The following is a 25,465-nucleotide window of genomic DNA, read 5'->3' on the forward strand; positions in this document are numbered from 1 at the left end:
TTTTTTTTCTCCTGCACTCCCCTGCTGTAAACCGTTGAAGGACCAACTGTTCCCTGTCTCAGCCGTTGCTTCAAGCTTGCCTCCTGAAGTGCATGCATTAGAGGGTAGCTGCAGACCTAGAGGGGTGTTGAGTTAGGTTGTTTTGAAGCTCTCCAAGTTATGCAGCATGTTCTGACATCAGGCGGTTTTTGAAGTCCTTTACAAGTGTCTTTCCCCTGGTTCGCTGGGTTTTTCTTGGCTCTTCCGAACTGAACTGTAATGGAGATGTTGAAGGCGCTGTAGGATGGCAAAGCTGTGCCGTTAACGTGTACTGCGGGCCATCAAGCTCTGCTAACTGTCCTGCTGAGACACGCTGAAAGCCTCCAAAGATATTATTGCTTTTGGGTCCCTCTGCTTTTCATCGCCCGACTTGAGGCACCTCAGCAGGAGACGGATTTTTGGGAAGCCGTAAGTTTGCAAACCGTCTGCCTGGCTGGGCAGCCGCCTGTCATTCTTGCATGCGTGCATTTCTCACCCCCTTTCAGCTCTCAGGATCTTAGAGATGGCTTCTCAGTGCAACAGACTGCAGGAATGTAGGGATAGCTGTCTCTCTGCCCCTGCTGAGGCCAGCCAGACCCTGAACCACAGCAGGACTGCTCCCAGCTCTGGCCAGCACAGGTATGGCTGTACAAACATGGAAAACATTGACACGGTCACCAGATTCCAGAGGAGAATGCAGTTTTATTTTTTTAATAGTTTAAGTATCTTTTCCTATTGCACTTTCCTCACTAGAATAGATTTGCTGTTCCCTGATGAACTGTGCTCCAGCTTTGGTCCTCTAAGGGAGGACCTTATCCCAACCACCTCCAAGGGACCAGCATCTACTGCTACTTTGCCCAATTTCTTGCTACTTCACTGTTGCTATTACTGTACACTGATAGCCCCAACTGTGATTAAGTCCTTACTACATGTTAGGTGCTGTGTAAATACGTAGGCAGAGATTAACATCCCTCTGGAAAGCCTATAAGCAAAATAGATGAAATAAATAAGGAGGTGAAATGATTTGCCAGGAGGAAAAGCTGATTTTCAGATTTGCACCTAACAGTGCCAGATCTTAGTGCCTAGTCATTAATCCTCAATAGCCCAGGGGAGCACGTGTGTTACCTGCTGGAGGTCCACAGCTGGAAAACCTTCCAACTACAGATTTCCTATTGCAATTCTGCAGGAGACAAATCACTCCTTGCGTGATGCACAGAGTTGTATGAAGTCTGATTACAGAAAATGTTTTATGCTGTCGATCTTCCAAAGCATCGTCACTGGCAGCAGGGTACCGGCTTCAGAATGGGTGGATTGTGCTTCCAAAAGCTAATTAAAATCATTAACAACTATCTCAGATCAGTTGCCAGAAGCTATCCTTCATGACAATAACCTCATATTCCCCCTTGTCTGCTTGGTTACATTTAAGAGTTATTCTGAACTTTATTATCTACCTTTTTAAAAATAATTCATGGTTATTTTATGGTAAGTAAGGGGAGACATCTTAAAATGATTATATATACCCAGATAAGCAATAAAAATCACAGAGGTCAAGAAAGAGAGGGCCTGTTTTGAATGTTACAAGTGCTCTGTATCTGCTGCTCGGTTCAAACCCAGAATCTGCCAAATCCCCTGAAGTCAGATATCTTTGTGTTCTCTGCCTGTTACAAATGGTGGCTGCAACGCTGCTCAGTGGGAAGGGGATGGAAGGATGAAAGGGGAATTCTCAACCAGAAAATAGCCACAAGACAATATCACCATTTAGGATTTTTTTTCTTTGCCCTGAGTTTCTAATTCTCTCATCCTCCACCATTCCCAGCTTTGTATCCTTTGGAAATGGATAGAAACAAGAGTTTCATGCAAGCTAGTATATGTGTATTTGTGGTATGGATAAAAAATTTGACAAGGATTTATATTGCTTACCTGAATACTTGTATTAAGAGTACAGCTGTTCTAAGTCCCTGGACAGAGAAGGGTGGTTCAGTTCACTGAATACAGGCTATGACCCTCAATAAATCAAAATAATACTACTCTTCTCTGAACATTTCCTTGTCCTGTCTGTTTAAAGTGTATTATATTTGCCTTTACCATGTTGTACAGTGGATTCCCCAGATGCTGACACAAAGCATTTCAAGATTTGTAAGCCACATTACACCTGCAATGTGCTGGGAGAATGCTGCAAGAGGTGCATTAATTTCAGCTATGCTGAGAGCTGCTTGCCACAAGCATTTTGGCAGTGAAATTGAGTGGCTAAAACAAAGGATTTTGGGCTACTGTGGGCAATTCTTTGTGTGGCTGGTTGCTTTCATAGACATGGAAAATTCATGCTGGAAATATGGTTCTAATCATTAAATTCATTTGGATATTTAATATGCAGTGTTGGTTTAGTTCTGTAATAATAAATTCCAGTTTTTCTTCTATTCTGTTTGCAGCAATTTAACTCTTACTGGTAGAATCATTTCTGTTCTAATTCCGTTTCTCACTCTCTGGTGAGATTTAGTGCTATCTATTAAATGGATTTATCCACCTATGCAATTTTTAAAAAGCACAGGATCCCAGAAATTTCTCTATATTTGTAAGTATACCAAATTAGCAAATATGAATCTATGAATCCTAAGTGATTAAACTGTGGCTGAAGTTGTTTAATGACACCCTTGTTGTGCTCTGGCTCTTTAGGTGGGCTGCCTTTTCAAGTCTCATGTAGCTTTGCCAAAATCGCTTTGTTCTTATTCTGGTACTCTTGAGCAAAAAACACAGTTCCCATTAATGAAGATTATTGGCAATACCAAGACCTGTAAAACTACAGTGTTTGCTGGGTGTGAGCACTGGCCATGCTCATGACACCTGTGGGATAAGGGCCTTGCCCACAGGCTCCTGATAGACATTTCAGAGGTCTTCTTTCCCCCGTTCCCTGCACAGGAGGCTGTTGGCGAGGTTCGCGTACTCCTGACAGACCTGCTTTTCCATGCTGAGGAAGCAGTTTCAGTGCCTACGAGAATATTACTCTAGGCCTGAATCCAGTGACCTTTATTCAACTTTTACTCCATCAGGAGAATAACGATGGAAATTGCGGGAGGAGGGGAAGATTGAAAACCTCTCGAGGGAATGCTTTCCCATATTGCTGCCACCAGGACTGTAACGGCGTATCCCACCATAAGGGCACACGTTAGCTGTTGGCTAGAGGTTCAGCCCTGGCTGACAAGCCCCTGTGACAAGTGAGGCTTTGAGGGATCATCTCCCACCTACGATAACTTACAGATGGATATTTTAGTACTTGAAGTCCTCTTAGGAAGAGGAGGGGACACCAAAGCTGGCTGTGTCACCCAAGAGGGAGGCGTTCATGGAAGTGAATGTCCTCATTTAAAGGATTAACCTGCTTCGCTCCTTAGCCTACTGCCAGCAGTTGTAGATATCTGCCTACTGCTCATTCCAGCTCTCTTCCAGCTGAAGCTCTGTTCTCCAAGTGCTTCACATGCTTGGGACCATCCCAAGGTACCTGTAAGATGGGGCTCCCCATCGTCCCTTGGCCAACCCTGTCTGTGAGCATCACTCCTGCACATGTGTACCAGTGATTTCAGCACAGCAAAGAGCAGCTCTGGATGGTTTTGCTCATAAAGAATGATGGAAACAGTGTTCTTTATGACTGTCTCCTATAGTGAGCATTTTCCACAGTGATGGAATGTCCTGGTCCAGTTTCTGCTTCTGTTTGAGGGGATACAACCTCTCTCTCCCATCTACAGGACAGGCTACAGACCTTTTTGTTGTTTGTTTGTTGTGTTTTTTGTTTGGTGTTTTTTTTGTTTTTTTTTTTTTTTTTATCTTTGCCCTCTCTACAGGCAGCACTGCAAGATATTTGGGGACAGGAGGAAAATAGGTAGGAGAAAGCAGGTTTTTTTGCACCCTCAGCTGGAACAGAGATACCCTAAGGCTCTGTTCCCTGGGCAAATAATGTATGTCAAATTGCACTTCTTGGATATAAGACAGAGACTATCTCAGGAATGTGGTTGGGAGGGCAGGATCCCCTCCTGCCCAACCATGAGCCCTGTGGCTGCGAGCAGGAGCTGTGTGCTGTCTGGACTGAGGTGTCTAAAACCACATGTGAGTGCAGACTCCCCCTGTGAAGTTCACCTCAAAGGCTGCTGATGGTCATTTGGCTGGGATCCCTATCTGCTCAGTCGAATCCAAGGTTCTGAAGGCAATGCCTGAGACTGCAGGATAAAAAGATAACAACTAACAACATCCCCTGGTTTTAACTGAGTTGCTGCTCAGCCGAGATCCACTCAAATGCCTTGAAATAGCCAGTTTACCCTAAATGTGCCCAGAAACTGAACAGAAGCTTTCACAAGCCTGATGCCTGCCATGCATGACGGCTGTACCTGCAGCAGCTGATCCCCACTGCTCCGTGACAGCCACCTCTGCAGCCATCATGGAGGGAAGAAACAGTCCAGCCACATTCATCAGCTCATAGTGAATAAATATAGTAGCTCTCTGCATCACTCACCTAGCGGCAGGCCATTTTCAAAAGTTTTACAGCTTTTTTTTTTTTTTTTTTGGTAGTAGGAAGCGTCCTTCGAGCGAACATAAGACCATTTGATGTTACAATAAACCATTCTGCTGGCTCAAATCAAAGATGAGGCACCGAGGTGTTGTAAAAATCTTTGAGTCAACGAAAGTCAGCTGGTTGAATCATTTCCCAGATTTTCATATGACTCATAAATTTGTTACATAGTGAGGAAATTCCCTGAAAGTTTCTTGGCAGGCACTACCAGTCTGACCAGTAGCTAAGAAACACATAAACTTCCAGTTACAGGGGGAGAGTAGTGTGGGGAAGAAACAAAGAAGACTCTGCCTTTGGGTTTGAACATGGGGTCAGTTGAAAATGCATTCCTGCCACCAAAGCCAGAATCCATCTGCACAAGTGGCCAGGAGATTTAAGGGACAGCTTCTCAGTTGTAATGCGTATGTCCAGAAGAGTCTGCCTCCTCCCTCTCTCTCCTTCCACCTATAGACCTGACTGCACACATGCACAGAAACATGTGGTCAGACTCCACAGGGGATGACCTGGTGGTGCAGATATCTGCATATCAGTTAAATGCATGATATTAGACCTTGTGCCTGTTGACCAAGAGCATGACGTTCTGTTTCATTTCTTGACAAGCAGCCCAGATCTTGTCTTATTCAGGCATCTAACTAATGGCAAAATTAGTTTCTGTCACCAAGATCCACGTTTCTTTGGGTAGTTAATGGTGAGCAACTTTGAGAGGCTCTGAAGAGAAAAGCCTGTCTACCTTGGGTAGGTATGTTGGGTACTTGTGTTTTGGGATGTTTGTGGGTACTTGTGTTCTCCCAAGACCTTCAAAGGCTTTTTTCTCTCACTACTGACTGTATGTAGACAGAAATGGCTTCCTTCAAGGGAACCAATTAATTAGACACCTATAGTCTTGGCACAGATTGGGGCCTCAGTGCTGTGGACCTCAGCTCCCTGATGTAGTCCACCCCAAATTAAGCAGTGTGAATGAATCCCAATGACAATCTGTGTTAATGCAAGCACTGGGCCAAGATCTTGCCTGGCACATCAGAGACCTTTTGAGGTCAGAGTTGTCTCCATTACCCCAGAAAAATGGAGCATTATCCACAAAATCCCCAGCTTCATATGTTGCTGGTGCAGACATCTGCATCTGAATTACTCAGTTATCCCTTCCTCATGGCCAAAGGAAAGGAAGAGTAGGCTCCTCTCATTCCAAGTTATTGAAGCTCCATGTGTTCTCTGGTATTGTACAGATAAGCTCACAAAAAATTTTTTTCATGGTCCCTGTGATATATAAAGAATAAAACAAGGGACATTTTGTTGAAAGAAGTGATGTAACATCATTAGTACCTCTATAGTAAGACTACAATGCAGCTTTTGGTTGTTCTGTTGGGTCTGTAAACTCTGCGTCTAGTTATCTTTTGAGGAACCATCAAGGCATCTTCAGAGCTTGGTGAGACAAACTCTTGTACAGCCTGGGTATAAGTGTGCTTCTGTGCTGGGGATGTGCATGCCTCAGGTTGTAGCAGAGAAGATGTGATGCTCTGGTGCGTTGGCAGACAGGTCATCTCAGGGTGTTTCCCTAACACTGGGACCACGGGACGAGTCCATAAACCAGCTGCAGAAATTGACCCCAAAGGGTTGGTTTGAGTGATGGGAGTGAAGCAGCGTCCAGGTTGGAGAGTGTGAAGATGATGAGGGCCACCTTGCAGAGACTTGGGGACCATCAGAGGGAGGTAGGCTTCAATTTGGCAACTGTCAGTTCAGATACTTTAACTAGTGCTTCAGAGGCTGTGTGACCTGGCAATTTGCCCCATGGAGTTTGCACACATTTAATTAATTCATTAGGTAATTCAACAGCTATGGACAATCATGTATAAAACTCCCACTAAAGTCCCAGTGCATGAGCACACACAGGCACATGCATATTTAATGTAACGCTGCTCCCCGCTACCCAAATCCTGCTGTGTTTAAAAAGGCCAAAGGAAACACAAATGACATTTTGTTTCTTCTCTGTGAAAAACACTTGCAAACTCTGACCAGCAAGAATGGATTGCATTTCAGGGACTTGTTTATTCATCTAAAGCTCAAAAGATTTAAGAGTTTAAATAAAATGTCTGAATGAGGCTCCGTGTATGTGAGCCTCTGAAATGCTCTTTTTAAGAGACAGACGTCTGACGCCTTGGAGGAGCTCCTCAGTGGCAGAGAGGGCTTTAGCAGCTTCAGTCATGTGCAATTAAAGTTGATCAGGGCTTCCAACTGGTTGACAACATAGAAAATCATGCCCAGTTCAGCCCTCCAAAATGCTTCTCCATGTCACATATTTGTCACAGATTTAGCTTCAAATTGCAGCATGAAATATACAGCCAATCACCAGGTTTAGGAGTAAAAATGTTCCTAGGAATTCAGAAACTTTACCAAACCGTTATTCTGACTGCTTTCCAGATTCAGTCTTTTTTTTTTTTTTCTTCTCTCTCTCTCTCTTTCTTTTGGTTGCTTTAATTTAGTAGAGGAAGTGAAGGCAAATAGTTTAATCATAACCATCCCTAGGGGCAATTTAGAATCATTTTCTCATTAGTGCATATAATATGCAGTATAAGTAATGTTCAATCAGATGGTTGCTACAAAGGCCTGTGCAGACACTGAAATGAAATGCACTCTAATGCTATGAATAGCTGAATAAGAATAATCTTGTCTTTTTGTATCTTGCTTCTTTGTTGGTGGGTGAATAGGAATTTTCACTCCCTTTCTTCTCTCTCTTTTTTTTTTTTTTTTTTTTTTTTGGTGTGTTTTTGTGGGGGGAATCAAACTTTCTTCTAAATAGTAAAATCAAGTTATAAAAGTGGAGGGATTCCAAGACTATTAAGACTCCAGGGAATTCAATCACAGACAGCCAAAGGCAGGAAGTATTTGAAGAGGGAGAAGAAAATAAAAACACGAGGGAGCAGGAAATATGTGTTCCATAAAGATGACTTAACTGGGAGACATGTGTCACACATCCACAAGAAGAATCCAACAGGAGTACCTGAGGGTATTTTGGGGGAGACAGTAACTTCAAAGGCTTCTGCTCCTCCAAAAGCTACTCAACCTATGATGCATTTAACAGCTCCCCAATTTCATACCACCTTGTGCGGGTCAGGCTTAAAGTTGGATCATGGAAATGACCCCACATAAAAGACAAGCTATGAAGATCCAAGATGGTGGGGGCCAGGAAGTTCTTGCACTATCTCTCCTGCCAAAGTCGTCACAGCATGGGATTACACCACAGGGTGTAGATGAGTAGACAAGCAAAAGTAAAATGCCAAGTACTTGGATGGCCAAGCAGCTCAATGACTGCCCTATCACTCCTATCAGCTGGGTTGGGCTGCTCAGTGACATATGCTGCTACACCACATAACTGGGATGTCATGGATCATACTGGCCATGATGGGAAGTCCAAAGAGCACTGCCTGTGATTTCAGCACAAGCTGGGATCTGAGGAAGGCAAATGTTTTCCTCTTCCTAGAGGAAGAAGTTAGTAGGACCCGACCCCTAGTTGTCTGCCTCTCTATATTTCTCAGTAGGCTCATGGAGTGCTCAGGGTGGTACCTGCTGGCTTTGATAGACCCTGTCTGGGAGAAGGGTGAACTCTGGGATTTCCTGCTTTCCAGCTGGCCCCAGACTGGTGACTGGGATTGGATGTTGTCTCTTGGATATCGAAGTCTCTACATAAAAATGTAGTGGCTTCACTGGCCTGTTTTTTATAGGTTGGAAGACAACGAGTGCTGCTCCCAGCATCCACAGAGATCAAAGGTATGAAATAGGACCCCAAAGCAAGGGGTTTTGCAGATCGTTTTTCAGGATCATTCAATGAGAGTTTGAACCTCCCAAGTTTCACTTAATTCTTCATAACTGAATAAAACCAAAAATTCAAAGTGAAACTCAACCCAGAAATCCACGTTCAGCTTGGTTTTGGATGGAAACCAAAGGAAATCATTTAATCCCAACATGGTTTCCACCAGAAGCTCTGTATTGGTCTGGGTTTGGTTGAAACTCAGCTTTTGCTTTCCTTTGCTGAACAGTTCATGTAAACTATGGGATAAGAAGAAACAACTTCAGGAAATACTTGTGTATTTTCCTTTAATAGTTTAAAAATATCTTCTGAATTCTATCAAACACATCAGTTCCATCAAACTCCAGGAAATACATCAGTTCAAATTTTTTAAATTGGAAATAAGATAAATTTGTCACTGCTTACCTTCAACACATATACAAATATCCCAGCACGGGAAGAACCACAAACTTCTACAAACAAAAGCCTACAAACTTCTCCTATAGGTAGGAAAAAAAAAAGGCACCTCCGAAACAGATTCTTTGTTTTGATAAACAAAAATGAAAGGCCTAGAGAATGCAATAAACCAGTTTTTCCTCTCACTTTTATGAAGCCTGAAGGACGCAAAAACATCACACTTACTGCTACAACAGACTTGGAGGATATTTCTGAGATCTTAAAAATTATGGTGTCCTGCTGTGCAACAGACTTTGAGGACATGTCTAATTACTGACTTACCTTATGGGTCATTGCAAGGAAAAATCTGTTCAATAAATGTGACAAGATACTTCAGATAGTACGTTAGTAGTGAGTAGTGTGTATCAAAAATGGATGCTTCTTATTTTAGGATGTGCTTGTTTAAGTCCCATGAGAGACTGTCATACAACAGCAAGTTTACTAGACAGGCTTGTCTAGCTCATATCCGCTAGACCATGAGAACATGATGCTTCATAGGAAGGGACAAGAAACCATAATTTATGCTTATGGAATGAACAGTCCTGTGCAGAAGTATTTTGCTAAGCCAACAATTAGGGGTTTCCTGAACTCAGAAGATGAAGTACTTGCTCCTTTGAGCTCACGGATGAGTTGGTATCAGTAGGTCTGGACTACTACTGTAAACTGGTATTCCCCTTCAGGCATGCTGGGTGTCAAAAATACTTGTTTCCAGAGTTTTGGGCATGATTGTTACCCCATAAGGAGTGCTGGGCATCTGTAAGCTGGGTGCAAGGCGAATTCACACCCCGGAGATATTGTGTGGAAATCCCGCTCACTGACTTTTTGGTTGATTCTCCTCAAATTCCTCATTTTCCACTAATTCTCCACTAATAAATCTTTTCATTGCTCAACCAGTTCTGTAGAAAACAAAAGTACTGTTGGGGGAGTGTTTGATTGCAACATTTTTTTCTGTAGAAATATTTATTAGCCAATAAAGTTGGAAGGAACTTGGCAGAGTTAAATCTTCCACTGGGATTGGGTGCTTCCTCATTGGATCCTCTTGAAAAGACTCAAATTAATTTTGCCTTTGCCATGATTTGATTAGCTCTTGTTTCACATGTGGTTGAGCTTCAAAACAGAGATTTATATCTGTGCAGCTAACCTGTGTAATAGCACTTGTTGCTCCTTTTGACTTTATTTAATACATTAAATACACCACATAAGCATATTTGAAATTTGTAAAAAAGCAAACATAAAAAAAGCTTTAAAATACTGACTCGCACACATGATGCTGTTGTGCTTCTCTCCTTACTTTGACTGTATGCAAGAACATGATGTGTTTTGGCCAGACCATTGTCAAAACAGACAGAGATTAATTACCGCGGCCATTTGTTCTGTTACAAAAAAGATAAAAATAACTCATGAATCATGACAACAGTGAATATTGTGGAGCCAAATCCTGCATCCTGTTTGCCATTTTCTAGCCTCAGTGTAGAAGAAAAGATGTGATTTTGAGAAATGATCTGATGCTATCTTTAGTACCTCAGCAGTGTTTACACAGCTAGGGAAGTCGGTGTCTGGCATTGTCTTTAATGACACGCAGACGTGGTTTGGGAGGACGGTGTCCTGCTGTGGGCTGTGGAAATGGACTGTTGCTGGATGGGGCTGGGAAGGGTTTGTGTACATCAGTAGATATGGCTGCAGGGCAGAGACATAACCATAAAACATGTCAGGACTCAGAAATTAGGGGAAAACACGTAGTTTTGCTCAAGCAGAGTCCTTCAGCACGTGCTTGGCATTTATTAGCATGTTGTCACTGGGCCTTGACCATGTGATTAGGCGTTATGTGCAGAGGACCTCCAGTGTTAGAGTGAGCTTTGGAAGGTTGGGTTTCATCCCACCAAGTGGGATGTCCTCCCATGTAGGAGACATGAAAAAGAGTATTATTGCCCATTTGCTGGTATAACCTTAGTGTTTCTGAGGTTTCCTGACCTTGTATTATTACTAGTATGGACAAGGAGGTGGACTTCACCTCTGAAGCATTTTCGTGTCTATGAATGAACATCTTTGCATGGGCAAGAGGTCATTGTAGTCTCCCAGGGAGTGTTGTCACCATCTTTCATGCAGCCTTAGAGCTTCAAATCCAGCAATGATGGTGCCCACCAAAATACCACAGAAATACCAGCTAATGGGTCTGCATTCCCCTGCCACAGGCTCCATGCACTGATAAAGAAGGAAGGACACAACGGTGATCCTGCAGCTTAGCCTCATGGGGCTCCTTGGAAAATGGTGGGCTCACCAAAAACCAGCACTGGGAGCACAAGTAAGCCTCATCTCCTGTCCTGCCTCCTGCAGGAGAGAGTGAACCTGCTTAATCAGCTCCAAATCTTGGAATAGTTTATAAATGAAGATTTGAGTGTAGGAGGGAAGAAATCAGTTAGCTCTCAGGTAAAGAGGGTGCTAAGCACACAGGCTGATGACATTGGCGGAAAAAAGGAACATTTTAAAATGTGAGCTAAACGTGCTTGAAACCATCTAAAACCTTAAACCGTGTTAGAAAAATAATTCACAGTGTTTTGCTTCAACGGTTGTAGCTGTTTCACCATGGTAAAAGACATCTTTTAAGAGACATGAGTCTATCATGAATTAGTCGTGCTATCCTGCCTGATAGCACAAGGCTGTGGCTGTGCCAGCACCTGCTGAGATGGCCAAGGACTGTTTATGGCTGTTCCCTCACGAGAAAGGCATGAGCCAGCCCAGGGAGGATGGGTTTGGCTCTGTACATGCTGGAAGTGATGTCAGTGGGATGTGTAACGCGGCTGTACAACCCATGGGGTAGGACTCTCAGCCGTAAAAAAGGCTCCCATCGCCATGCGAGAGAGCAGCTCTTCCTTGCCTGCTTTCCGTTAAGCAGTTACAGACACAGCACAGGGCCACGTGTCACCAGCGCACTGGATCTGGGCTCTGTATTGTGCGGCTGGTAGGATGCTCCCTTTGCACCCTTGATTCCTAATAGTTCCTCAGGTGTCAGCAGGGGCCAAGGACATTTTTTAACACAGTTATCATTCTGGGAGAATGAATTTCATAAGGGCATGGTCATGCCCCTCCTTAGGGACTGGGATAGGCATGGTTTAGTTTCCTGGCACAGATGTGGCCATGCGTTGGAAGGAGGACCCTGTAACCTCAGTGGGGCCGGCAGCAAGCAGTGAGCAGCTCTGGACTCTACACCCAGGTCCAAGGACTGCTCAGATATTTTTCATTTAACAGTGACTGGATATAATAAAGACAAACCTGACAAGAGCCTTCTAGCCTCTTCCTTGCAGTGTTACTGTCTGCCTGGTCTGAAGGGGGGAAGAGGAGCTGAGTGCCTTGTTGCTACAGTGCAGAATTGGGCAGCTCCTTGTCCAGGCATTGCTCCCCAGCAGAGAGCTATGGGGATGAGCGTCTTCCAGATGAGGCTGTCCCTCCTCTTGGTTTTTATTGGGCCAAGTTCTCTGCCGAGGAGCTTGAGACAGAAATGGCCAAAGACCAAATACGTCACCTGAGTCCCATCGTCTCTGAGAGTGCGGTGATGCCAGACAGAAGGCATCTGAGGTCAGCCCTGCACGTGTGACATGAGCCGAAAAGCATCAGGACGCACTTTTCTCTTTTTTTTTTTTTAATTTTGCTGGCACACGTCTTGTGTGTCAGGTCATTCCTTCACACATACGCATGTGTGCACTTCATTACAGCTCCTTGTCTCACTCCCTTCCTCTGCTTTGCCCCGCTTCCCTGCAGTATCCTCCTTCCACCCTGGGGCTTGGAAGCTGTGCTCAGCCTCTGCAAGAAAACTGGTTCCAGCTGTGGGCTGTGACAGGCTCTCAGCCGCTGCGCAGCTGTTCTCAGGCTTCTGCTCCTTAAACCAATGGGATGGGTGGGGAAAGGCTGATCCTTACTGCTGACTGTCTTCAGGAGCAGTTACCCAAGCCTGAGTCTGGAGGCTGCCTTTGGACACCACCAGCAATAGGCACGGGAGGCTTCTGACAAGCTAAAACAATGCACAGGGCTACAGGAGCTAAAGGAAGATTTCAACAAGGTGAGTAGCAGCAATCTGCTGTCATCCACATCATTAATGCAAGAAGGGTCTAATGGCTGCTTGGGGAATCTCCCCTTCTTGCAGTGAATTTGGCAAAAAAGGACCTTGTACGTATGTGCTGTGCCCATGAAGTGGGCAGCTCTGTCTGTGGCACATGCTTTCTCCCCATTGGGTGACCTTCTCAACCTGATACTGACTCACTCTGGTTGGATGTCAAATACCATCAAACTCCAAAGGAAGATGTTCAAGCCCCCTTAAAGCACTCTCTCTGTCTTTAGTCATACGGTCTTGGATATTCAGGCCACTGCAGATCAAATTTCTTTGTCTGAAAGGTTAAAAATCCTGGGAACCATTTCAGCCAGTTTCCTAAGGCAACTTTCCTTTTGTGCCAAGGGCTGTTCTCAGCAATATCCAAACAGGTTGGGTGTCTGCTTCTCCTTAAACCAGTGGGACAGAGGTGCTGGATTCATGTTGCTGAATGCACCAGAAACAGCCTAAGTAGACTGAGTGATATCAACAGAAAGACCTTAGCACTTGCAAGTAGGACTTGCCCAGAATTTAGCTAGTTTGGCCCTAAAACCTCTCTGCAGTCCTTAGGCCTCCTCATTTCTTTGTAACAAACATGCTCAGAACTGGCCTAGGCTGGAGGCTTTTTTATAGTCTAAACACCACCATGGCTTGCACAAGCCAAAGTGTCCCCAGAAGGGCCAGGTACAGTACAACCCCGTCCCCAGCCTGGAGTTCAACACAGCGTAAGTGGCCATGACTACATCCACTCTTACGCTTCAAGACTTTTGGAGGACTCAGTATCTCTGCATCCAAAGGCAAGGAAGTCCTTTAGAAAAATCTGTCCCTTATAACCCCAAAGGGTTGGCAACCCGCTGTCCTGCTGAAGAGGACTTCCTAGTAGGTAGGTACGTGCCTCCCAACTGACTGGCACCTCTTGACCTCTCCTGGCCAAGTCTTTGTCATTATTTGTGGTTATCTTTCGCTTGGTTTTTCCAAGACGTGTGTCTGCTTGGCTCAAGCTTTTGCTGTGAACTCTTGTTCTTCTGGCTGATTTGGCAGTTTCTTCAATTACTGTCACAATCGCCCCTTGCGTGGCCGCATCGGCTTGGCTGTGCTCCTGCGATCACTCATTACTGCTGGAACAAGGGAAGGCAGACAGACGTTTGTGCGTTCTCTGGTGATGCACAATCTGCATCCTGTGGTCACTGGGCTGTGGTCACTGGGTAACTGTAAAATTAAAACAGATCCTTGCTGTTAACCAAAAGGCATTTGCAATAAAAGGAAGTTAAATACAGTGCTGGAGGGGTAGTTTTGCTGCTAACAATACATTATAGGACCTGCTAGGAAATTAGATTCGCTACTCTATCCTTGCCCCCACAACTAAGTTCACCCCCAGTTTAATGTGATTTAGAATTAAGTGGGGGATTTTATGTTGATAGTAGGTTCAAGGACCTTTTTTTTTTTTCCTGGACTTTGGTAGCATTGCCATTATTAAGAATGACAGAATAAAATCCACAGGATGTGCTATAGAAAACATGAAATACATAAAATACAGTTCTTGAGCCTCCTTTCTTTTCTGTACAATTCTTTCGTGAGGTAGAGAATGCCTCTGGAAAGACACTTTGTCATACAGAAATGACACACTTGTGTTACTAAACATCTGCTAGCAGGGGGACAGAAAGTGGCTGGGGCCCTCTAAAGCAGTGACCATGTGTTTAATACATGGAGTGAAAATACCCCATGGGGGTGAGTGAGAGAGGCTCTGAGAGATGGAGGGTTGGGCCTTTCCTGGCCTGCAGAAGGGCAGGGTTTGTGCTCTGCTGCAGGTTACATCTTCAAGATTTTTGCTCTGGCTTCCTAAGGGACTGCTTCAGCCCTGACACAGCCAGGGATAGTGAGGCTTTTCTGCTCTCCCCGTGACCCGGGTCCCTTCTCCACTAATTGATATGCAGGGCTCAGCTTGGCCAAGGCTGCAAGTGGTGCATGGGTGAGTCCTGTTAGGAGGCTGCTCAGAGGTGTACATGGCCAGAAGAAAAAACATGGAGCTATTACATGGTAATGAGGCAAGTTTCTGTAACACCAGAAAGCCCAGTGTTGGGTTTAGACATGTGAAGATGCACCACAAAGCAATTACCTTTGGGATTTAGCCCACAGAGCTGAGACCTGTCAAACCCACCTCTCCCATTTCCCAAGTCATCAGGTGATGATGCAGTCAGAGTATTTAAACCAGGTTCAGCTCATCACCAGTGATGAAAAATAAGCAGGTTGATCATGGCTGGGGAGATTCTGTGCTCAGCGCTCCTTCACTCCAGGTCAACAGAGTGATTTCTGAAGCACATGGGACCTACCAATGTCAGAGCTGGGGGATATTAGTATTTAAAGAACTCCCTCCTCTTTCACCAACATACTGCTCCTAGGTTTTGTCTTGTTTCCTTCTAAATTTAAAGCAAGACCAGCACTGTCTCTTTTCAACTAAAGCACCAGAAAAAAAGGGAATGAAAATCTTTGGGATCACTGTTGTAGCCAGGATGAGCTAAGGGTACAGAAGCAGCATGGTTTGAAGGGAGAATATCTTTGAATAAACCAGCTGGAAAAGGGAGGTGAGATTCTAGATTCAGAGTTCAGGACTTCATGAATATCTGTATTCTCCACCTATATGGTCTAATGAAAGACCTCTGAAGCTCTTAAAAGTGATTTGGTAGGAGCACAGACCAAGGAGGGCCAAGCCTGTTCTGTACTAGAGATTGATTTGCTTGAGTTTGAATTAAGAAAGAAAAGTGGAGGGACACAATCTATGGAATAATTTAACTTCTATTTATAGTCATTGTATGGTTTGTCATGCAGATTAATTAATGTGGCCAGTAAACTCACTCTTTTTTTTTAAGATCCAGCTACAGCAATGGACCTGCCTACGCCCTAAGATAATTGATGAACATTAATAGATAAGAGAGAGACAGCTTTGAAATCAATGCTTTACACAAGGGCCAGATATTATAAAGATCAGTGCAATAATTAGTTTTAAAAAATAAAACCAGCATCATACAGTTGAATTACTCCAGGGGTGCCTTTGTGTCTGAGGTTCAACCAGTGGATTCAGTCCTTTTAATCAGAATTAGTTCTGGAATAGATTTTGCTGGCCATAGAGCTAAAAATGTAATCCTGGCTGGCTCGTTCAGCTTTATTAAGCATCTATGACTATTTTTCAACAGAGGATCTCTTTCTTCTCCTGACAGAAAGACTCATCAAATACAGACAGGAGAGGAGAGGAAAGGAAATCTCAGCTTCATTGAAGTTGAGCCAAATCTCCCATTGGTTTCACTGGGGCCACAATCTCACCTAAGCTGCATAACATGCTTTAAAATGCTACTGGCATGATAATTATACAAAATAGACCCCACATTTCTTTTTTGGGAGAGGGGAGGGAGTAGGAGAAGTGGGGAACCTAACACACACGTTTGTCTGATCCTATGAGGCATTTACCTGTAGCATGTACTTGGCAAGAGATCTGATATATGAACTGAATAAATAATAAAATAGTCTGTGTTTCCTCGTGTCACAATTCGTAAATGCTTTCGATGTACATAAATGATCTTAAAAGAGGTACTTGCATTTCCTTTGAGGAATCTTTAAGGAATCCAAATACATCAGAGCCACTTTTGTATCTTGGAAAGCTGAAAGTGATCTAATGAGGCAGACCCTGTCTAATCTGATATGTGAAAAACCTTTGAATTTGACTTGAAAGCGACACTGTTCTAACCCTGACACTAAGGCATCTCTTAATAAATTATAAAAAACCCCAGAAAACACCCCCTAACAACTGGCAAACAAACCCACTATGAGTAATCATATTGGCACCAGAAGTGATGCTGTAAACCACTGCTTGTACCCACTTCTTTACCTCTTCACCTACTGTGCAGATCACAGTTATGCCTGAGGCAGCAGGAATTGGTTAAAGCCACCTCATTTAAATACCTCAAAAAATTAATGAGCCATAGGCTAGCTGGAGGAGACAGGAGAGACTTACCTAACAGCAGTGCCTGTATGCAACCAAAAAGTGAAGGTCCTCTTTTTATCCACTGCTACTCTCATTTTCTTCAAAGCTGTTAAGGCCCTGATTCAACAAAGTGCTTAGAGACATGATGAACTTTTAAAGTGGTGGGACAATTGTATGTACTTAATGAAGATATGGGAACAGACTGACTTACATATATGCTAAACATGCCTGTTAAATCCTTTTCTGAATCAGGGTCTGATCTTGCTCCTGTGTGAATTAACGTGAGTGCAAGTCCTCAAGACCAGCAGAACCAGGTGTGCTGTTGTTCGTAAGCAAAGGTACAAGCTGGAGTCCTAGAAAGGCAGAAAGTACAAGTCTGGAATCAGTTATAAGGACACTTTGCTTTAGATGACTATCTGGCTATTTTTCAACATGCATTTCACTCAACTAAGAAAATGGGGGAAATGCTATTTGATACTTCAATTTTAAATCCTGCTTGGAAGACAGGTGTTGCTTTGAACCCACAGTATGGAAGATAACTGCAAGCTGGATTCCTGAGATAAATGTGAGGCAGATTAAATCCAGACCACAATAATGTCATCTTCTCCAGCAACATCACTGTCCTGGGATACCGAAGGCAAGCCAAAGTTCACACACTAGTTTAAGATACTGCTAGCTAGTTTGCAGCCAAAACAAAGAGTTCAGACGTGTTTTCTGATGCATTTTATTTAGAAATCTATGTGCAGGTCATGTTTGCAAAAACCAATGAATCTCCAGCACTTATCATCAGGGGCTCAGGTACAGTTGAGTTGGTTAGAGTGCCTAGTTGTGGGTAGTTGCCTCATGTTAGCTACTGGCCTTGGAGCACTGCAGACCGTATTTCACAGTCACTTTAAGCAGCCAGTGAAGCGGGACAGCCTCTGACAGAGGTAATTCTGCCCCTCTCCCACCTTCCCTTACACTTCCTACCTCGAAAGTTGGCCCAACTCATGTCTGCGACAACAGGGGATTGGACAACCAAGCTGGATTAACACATTTTAAACCAAATGCGGCTGCCCCGATGCTTGCACCAGCAAACAAGAGTGCAAAAGCAGAACAAGCTGCAATGGGCAAAGACAAGATTTTCCTTCTGTTGGCACTGTGAGTCTCTGCTTAAGGCAGCCAGAGAACTACAGTGTATCTTGGCCATTGCCGGCTGGAGTGACTAATTACAATGTTAAAACAGTGCTTATTTCTCTGGAGATTTGCCATGTTTTGAAGAGCTGGCTCCAGCTCTGTTGGATTTCTCACAGGGAACCTCCTGTGCCTTAGACTCCCCTTAATTTTAGCTCATGCTTGATTTTTGTTATCTGCCGGGTATGGATGAGACACTCAGCTGTTACAGTTTAACATTGCTGTCCTCCTATTAGCTTTCCCAGGTACCTGAATCCAACTCAACTGAAGTAAATGACAGTCTTATCAACTCCACAGACTTTGAAGCAGGCTCCAGCTATGGGATTGATCCAATATGTAAATGCCAAGTCTGATTCCAGGAAGGGAGGAAAATCATAATCTGAAATTCTTTAAACACTTGCAGATATATCCTGGCATGCTAAATGGAAATGAAGGAATTTCTCAGGGAGAATGTTAAATAATTCTCAAAATAATTGTTAACACACACAACACAACCCCCATCCCACCTCTGTCACTCACTCAGGTTATGGTTTACCCACTGCAGTAAACTGTTAATTAGTCTGCACTGTTTGTGGTTATACTTACTATTGTTCTTGGAAACAAAGACCAAATTAGTGACTGGCTTCAGAAGTTAAAAATAAAAATTTGGTGTCAAGATGTGCTGGTCACTCTTGCGTCCATCAGACATTTGTATTCAATTACAACGCATTTTAGAAAGGTTCAGGGACATAAACTGAGCCTAAGCCCAGGAAGAAGATGTGGAAAACCCAAGCTCCATCACCACCTGCTGCTGGAAGCACTGACATCTAACAGCATTAAAATTTGGTTGAACAAATTTCCTAAGCACTCCAGTTCAAGCTACCACACCTAAATTCCTTGATCTTGGGATGTCCTAGCCAGGCTCTGCTGCTCCATTCACATCCCTCTGGATCCAACAGACACATGCACAGAGCATAGGGGTGATTTCAGCAGATCTAAGACTGGCTGCCTTAGAGTGGAGACTGAGGCTATGAATGATACCTAGGGCTAACTACCTCAGTGGGGATTAAGTTATTGTCCCATGGCACTGAAATACTTCTGGAAAAGGAGGCAGGAGTGGTGCCATAGTCACACCTCTGTCAGTATTTTGTATCTGAAATAAAGGCCCGAAGCTCTAATAGTAGCTATCTAGGATAAAGTCAAGATGGGGAAGTGGGAGTCTCTATAGCTTCGTATCACCTTTGCACTTTCTGTCCTCTGGTCGCTACAGTCCCAGTTTGTTTAGATCCCTCAGCAGTACCTGACATCAAGCCTCCTCCAGCACGCTTTTTGAGCTCAAGAAGCACCACAGGGCCTTGAGTACCTTCTGAACCAAAAGGGGCTCTCCCTGGCTCCCAGCAGGATTTCTTGGCAGCTCAGGGCAGGTAAAAAGCCAAAGCAGGGTACAATCGAGCTTTAAGTAAGGCAACAGACTTTGTTTCATTAGTTTTCTTTCGTTATTGAGATAGGGAGAAACTTTGGGACAAAAACTCTGACTAAAGACAGGGAAAACAGTGAACTTGCTTAATGTTGTGCAAACTGAACTGGAGAAAACACTGAACAAACCTCCTGCAAGTACCCTTCCAATATAACCACCTCCTATCTCCTGCTTTGCATGCGACAAATGTTTATCTGCTACAATTAATGATGGTTAATTGTATGCATTTCAAGAAAGAAAAGAATCTTTTACGATTTATCAGTCCTTCTGAATTTGCCATTTAAAAATACTTGCTAAGACAGTGTTTGAATACCTGCCTAGCTCTGAAGCTGTCAAAAATATAGGAAACATCAAAGAGGCTCTGCTGCAGCCCTAAAAAGAAATAATTGTAGTTGTGGTATTGGTAAACCTACAAGGGTTTTTTGTTAATATCTCTAGCTACCACACAACCACAAGAACTGTCATGATACGCATTTATATGATTTTTCCTTTTGGGTATAACCAGTCAAGCTAAAATATGCCATATGCTCCAAGATTGATGCTTAATACTTCTTTCCAGATGTGCTCTGGTTTAGTTAAATATTTAACACATTTCTAGAAGTATGTAGTCTATAATTGCATTAGTACTTCAGAAGAATGATGTCCTGGTGAGTAAAGGGAAAGATATTCCAAGGCTGGCTGTGCACCTACTCCCACCAGCGATCAGTAGAAATCAGACAGGTTGCCTTTAAAAAAAAATCTGATTACCATTGAACACAGCTACACAACCACAGCCCTGACAGGATTCCCCAGTAATATTCCCAAGGCCTAAATAAAGTGACATTCTGTAACATGGTAAAATTGCAAACAGTGAAGTCCTCATTTAAATTCAGATATGTACGAGCAAAATTACATGATGAATGCAACGGGATGTATTTAATTACCGATTTCTGTGCTGTTAACAATACAGTTTTGCCTTTTTCCCCTATGCATTTCCACAAACAGTTGCTCAGAAGACCCAAAGAGCTGGAGATAAGATGGATCCCTGAAAAGTGATGAACGCCTCCACAAAAACAAAAACACGAAAGCAATCCTCTAATGAGATGCTTGACTGTGGCAAACGCATGTATTAAAAGCATTGGGAATAGCTGACAAAATTTAAAAACCAGTAACATTTAACTCGTGGTCTGACTCAACAGTACTCAGGGAAAGATTCGGGATGAGATTTAGAAAAGTACCTCAATGAATAGGAAATAATGCATTCGCCTCTTCCCGTAATCCCATCTTTGCCCTTCAGGAGAACAGTCAGAGCAGAGAGAAAATGAAAAACCTGTTGAGATGTGGTGAGAGGACAAGAGGAGGAAATACGGAGCTTTTTTCCACCCCGTGCCACAACTGCTGTGGGCAACAGAGCGTGCCAAGTAACCAGCTCTCAAGGAGCAACAGAAAATACCACCGAGGATCTCAAGAGTACTTCGTGCTCAGGATGTACTCCACAAACCCCCAAACGATGGCGTGCAACGTGATCTTGTGAGATGACGTGTCTGTGCTTGCAGCAGTAAACTAACCAGTGTTGGGCCTGCTGCAAGCACTCAGACCAACGAGCACAGCACAGACACACACAACGAAGCTGCTGGGGCTGGGCGCAACCCCGCTGCTTACCAAGCACTCCCAGTGTCCCTGGCCTACACTAATTCACAAACCGTGACCTGGGGGTGCTCTGAAGATACCACTTGATCAGAGCCAGAACAGAAAAAAGGACAATTCTAAAAACTGAAGAAAACAAGTAACTGAGTTGTGATGTGTAACACAGACGGACACAGACTCCGCAACCATCTTGCCCAAGGTCTGGGCCAAGGCAGAACTGTGATGTTACCCACTGTATAAAAGTCAGCAGAAAAAGGTTCATCAACCAGGTGGAGGGAACATGCATTACACATGGCTGATTTTAAAATTAATACTTAGAAAATTTAATGGTACATTTTCTGCTGATATCTGTGGGAACCGTTAGGCGACGCTGGGTACTTTTACAAAACTTAAAGCTACCCTGTTGCGGGGTAGTGAAGTTATGCTTGCTGCCAGTATGACCATTTGAACATCTTGATAAAAACGGGAGCGTTCAGTCACACGCACAGAGAAAAATCGGGAACATGGTATTACATGGACCACAATTACTCCACACGGCTCCTTCCTACTACAAATTAGTCTTGGAAAATGAAAGCAGCAGCAGGAGAAAGGAAGACAGACAATTTACAAGAAACACAAAAGAGGCCTGGGATAGGGGAGGATTCCATTTTAGTTAGAAGACAGGTATTTTATTTCTTAATTATTTTTTAACATTCCAGGTTTATTCAAAAGACTTTATTCTGCAGGCATGTATCTTACAGCTCTTAAGACTGATAAAACACTAGGAATAATGTGATAACCCTAGCAAATGAAGACATGGCTAAAATCATACCAGAGTGATTATTTTTTCCTTTTAATAAAATTCTGGACATTTCAATCCAATTTTTAATACTGGCCAAAGCCATTCATACCTAGAGCATTTGGAATAGTTCATTAAAGGAACAAAAATTGACAAGATGCAAACAGCAGACTACACTTGTTTTCTGCAACTGATGGCAAAAGCTCCTGGAGAAGTATCTGTACACTTTAAAAATGTTACATCAGTGACAAATGGAATTTTGTGCTTTAATACTTTGCTTGAAAAGTCTCTTTATCCAACATGAAGTCAGCAAATCTCTGCTGGAGCTCTTTTTCTCTCTCCTGCTGTCGCTGCACATCTTCCTTCAGACACTGGAAGGAAAACATAATTAAGCAACCAGTCAGTTTTTCCAATAGTCGCACCCATGAAAATCTTTACCAAAGGTTGTATTTTAGTTCCTTCAGAGGAAGGGGCCAGGACTAAGACGAGGCATTGCTAAAATTACTTATTCTAAATATAAATGTAGAACAGAGCAATCGATGTAGAATCAAATGTCAGGTATCTTACCCTGGTTTTGACAGCAGTTAATATCAAATGCTTCAAAAGGAGAGATTTCAAACTGGAAACTTGCCACAAACAGTGCATTGTATTTAACAGTTAACCATGGATTCTTACTCCATGAGTTTGTTCAAAACCTTCCTGATTAACCCTGCCTCCTGCAACAAGGCCTTCCACAGGCCTTCTTCCACCGACTACACAGTGCGTGAAGGAGAACTACTACTTGTTCTAAAGCTGCCAGCTGCTAGTTCAGTTGATCTCCCCTCACTCTTGCATCGTAAGAGACAGTAAATGTGTTCTGAGGATTAGCCCTGAGTAAAGTGCCATTTACAAAAAACAGGTGCTATTAGTAGCTATCAAGCTATTTAATACATTTTTACAGTTAACCTTCACTAAATCAATTAATCACTTCTGAGTCTGTAAACACATCTATCGGCATTTCTGAACTGTCTCCACAAAATCAGTTTTAAGAACTGATATATTTTATCTTTTTTACAGCAAGTGGTTGAGAAGATTTGAGACCCAACAGAACCCTATCTTCTGGAAGAAAAAAAAAAAAATTAAAGAAAAATTGTGCTCAGATGAGTACTTATTTCTTGGAAAGCAAGCCTGGCACTGGCTCAAGCCTAGGACCGAGTCCTGGTTGAGGGTTGCCTTCTTAGCTGCGTAAAGCAGAGAAGAATATCCTGGAGATCCTTAAACTAAGAACAGTGGCTCTGAGGCACTGTTTTCAGGTATCTCCGTGTACCTGTTTCTGGTAGTTCTGGGCTGAAGTTAAGGCTGCTTAAGAGAAGGAGAGATCTTCCTCCTCAAAGCCATGCTAACCAGTCAGAGGCCAGGAGGGCAGGTGGTGTTATTCAGGAGCAGTGGTCCAGGCCACACACACACACACACACACGTTGTTAGCCAGCAACAGGACTGCAGGCAAATGGCCTGAGCTCTGAGGATGGCTCAAAACTATAATTACAGAACTGTTCAGCTTCTGAAACTGAGAACCATGTTTAAATCAGCACAATAACCCCATTTCAGTACTGGCTTTCTAAAAGTCCAGCCATCTGCAAGTCTGACAACAACATTAGCTTCAGGAAGTAATACAATCAACTGTGAAAAGAAAGGAGACTCTCCTGTGGTATATACTGGCATTTGGTCCACTGACTTTTAAGGAAATGGGAGGTTTTACACAAGTTTCAGATCTACCCTAAGTTCTAACAGTAATTAAAACCAAAACAAGCCAAATTAAGATATATATGGAACTTCTGCCGATATGCATTGCAGAAGATTAATAAAATAAACCACACAAGCAAATAAAATAAAAAAAAAGTTAAAGAACACACTAGTAGATTAGTCCCAGCTTCTAATATATGTATCACAGAATCTTTGATATTGAAGGGAATGGCAGAGGAGTCTGGTAACAGCCAAAAGTATACTTTAAAATAAAAACTGAGGCTGTGAACCTCAGAGCCCATGCACTGTAAGAACATCTTTTTGACAAAGTGCCTGTATTTGACCTAAGGTATTACGCTTAAGAATCTCACCTCCAGTCTCCGAGGGATTGCTGCATCTTCATGTTTCTTCAGTTCCTCAAAAGTACGTAGCTCCAGATGTGCCTGTTCGATCTGGTCCCACAAATCATTCAACTGTTTGATGAGGCCCATTGCTCGAGACTGATAACCACCAAGCAAGATCTTCAGCTTCTTCTCCATCTTGGCAGCCCTCTTTGCTTCAGTTGTCATGTGACCTCTGTTTATCTGTCAGAAAGAACCCAAGAATTGCTTTATTTATCCAGAACTCAAAAGTCAGGAGAAAAAAAAAAAAAAAAAAAGTAAAAATATTATCTGTGGAACTGTATCAAGTTGATTGAGTTCTTTGATTTCTATTAACAAATTAACTGCACATTTTACAACAACCCAGATTTCTGGATTGAAACCTTTACAATGTAAACACGTTATTCCAGGGGTGAAGTCCCCTGGACTAGCCAAAACAGGGGTGATGACACACTATACGAGTATGGCTCTATAGCCAGGAGTTGTTGCAGTTGCTGAACTAAGTAAGCAGCCAAGTCACATGATAGCTTGCTATGCCACATCCCACTTACACAGGAGATCTTCTTTGCCTTTGTAAAGAAAAACTGAAAGATATTAGGTTTCTGCCTTTCAAAATTATACCCTCAGTCTGCAAAAACCAGCCACATCTTTCAATCCTTCTGCCTATCCCAACAGGATTAATCTAAATCATATTCCATAAAGTAAAAAGGCAATCGGGGATGATAAGGCAGCTCCAAATCTGTCTCTTGTTGCAGAGAACCGTAATGAAAACATTTAGACAGGTCTGAGTGGTCAATGAATGGCAATGTTGGGGCATGGAAGCACTGCAAGGAACAGCAGAAGGACTATTAGATTAGTAACTAAATCCTACCACCTATCTGCATGCACTTTCTCAGGACAGCCACATCAGGAGAAAAAGGACTAAGACAAAATCCTGGTAACTCAGGTGGGACAGGATGGAGACACCAACTACTGTCTGCTTCTAATAGGTATGAAGGGCAAATTAAAAAAAAAAAAACTCAAAACCAAAAAAAACCCCACATGGTCACCATCCCAAGAAGAACCCAGGTGCCATGAACTCAGCAGGTGGTGACCCTTCATTCCTGGCGTTGTCATAAAGCATCTCAGAAAGATCACCTGGGTTCAAATGTCTCAGTAGCTGAGTGCTGGACAGGGGCCCATGGCGGGGGGCGGGGATTGGACTAGGTGATCTTTAAAGGTCCCTTCCAACCTAAACCACTCTATGATGATGCATCTTAGTGATGTAAGCATGTAAGTATGAGACTGCCAATAAGTGAAATTGGTTTTGTCTTAAAGTACCCTTACCTATCTGTAAGATCTCCCATTCAGTTTACTGAATGCTTTCAATGGCTTTAAACTCCAACAGGGGAGGTTCAGACTGGACATTAAGAAAATATTTTTCACAGAAAGAGTGGTCAGACAGCGGAATAGGCTGCCCAGGG

The 25,465-nt window shown here is 43.1% G+C and overlaps 1 protein-coding gene across 1 annotated transcript in view; it reads right to left on the reverse strand.

Annotated features, from left to right (window-relative positions):
- Nucleotides 1-21,753: 21,753 nt before the first annotated feature.
- The window catches only part of CDC5L (cell division cycle 5 like), a 36,743-nt gene continuing 33,031 nt past the window's right edge, over nucleotides 21,754-25,465 (reverse strand). The window contains exons 15-16 of the mRNA XM_074820233.1: nucleotides 23,994-24,206; nucleotides 21,754-22,271 (exon numbers count right to left, since the gene is read on the reverse strand). Of these exons, the coding sequence (XP_074676334.1) occupies nucleotides 22,167-22,271; nucleotides 23,994-24,206 (318 nt within the window). The 3' untranslated portion in view covers nucleotides 21,754-22,166. The remainder of the gene's footprint in view (nucleotides 22,272-23,993; nucleotides 24,207-25,465) is intronic.

This window comes from Strix aluco, chromosome 3 (assembly GCF_031877795.1).
Source record: "Strix aluco isolate bStrAlu1 chromosome 3, bStrAlu1.hap1, whole genome shotgun sequence".
Lineage (NCBI taxonomy): Eukaryota > Metazoa > Chordata > Aves > Strigiformes > Strigidae > Strix > Strix aluco.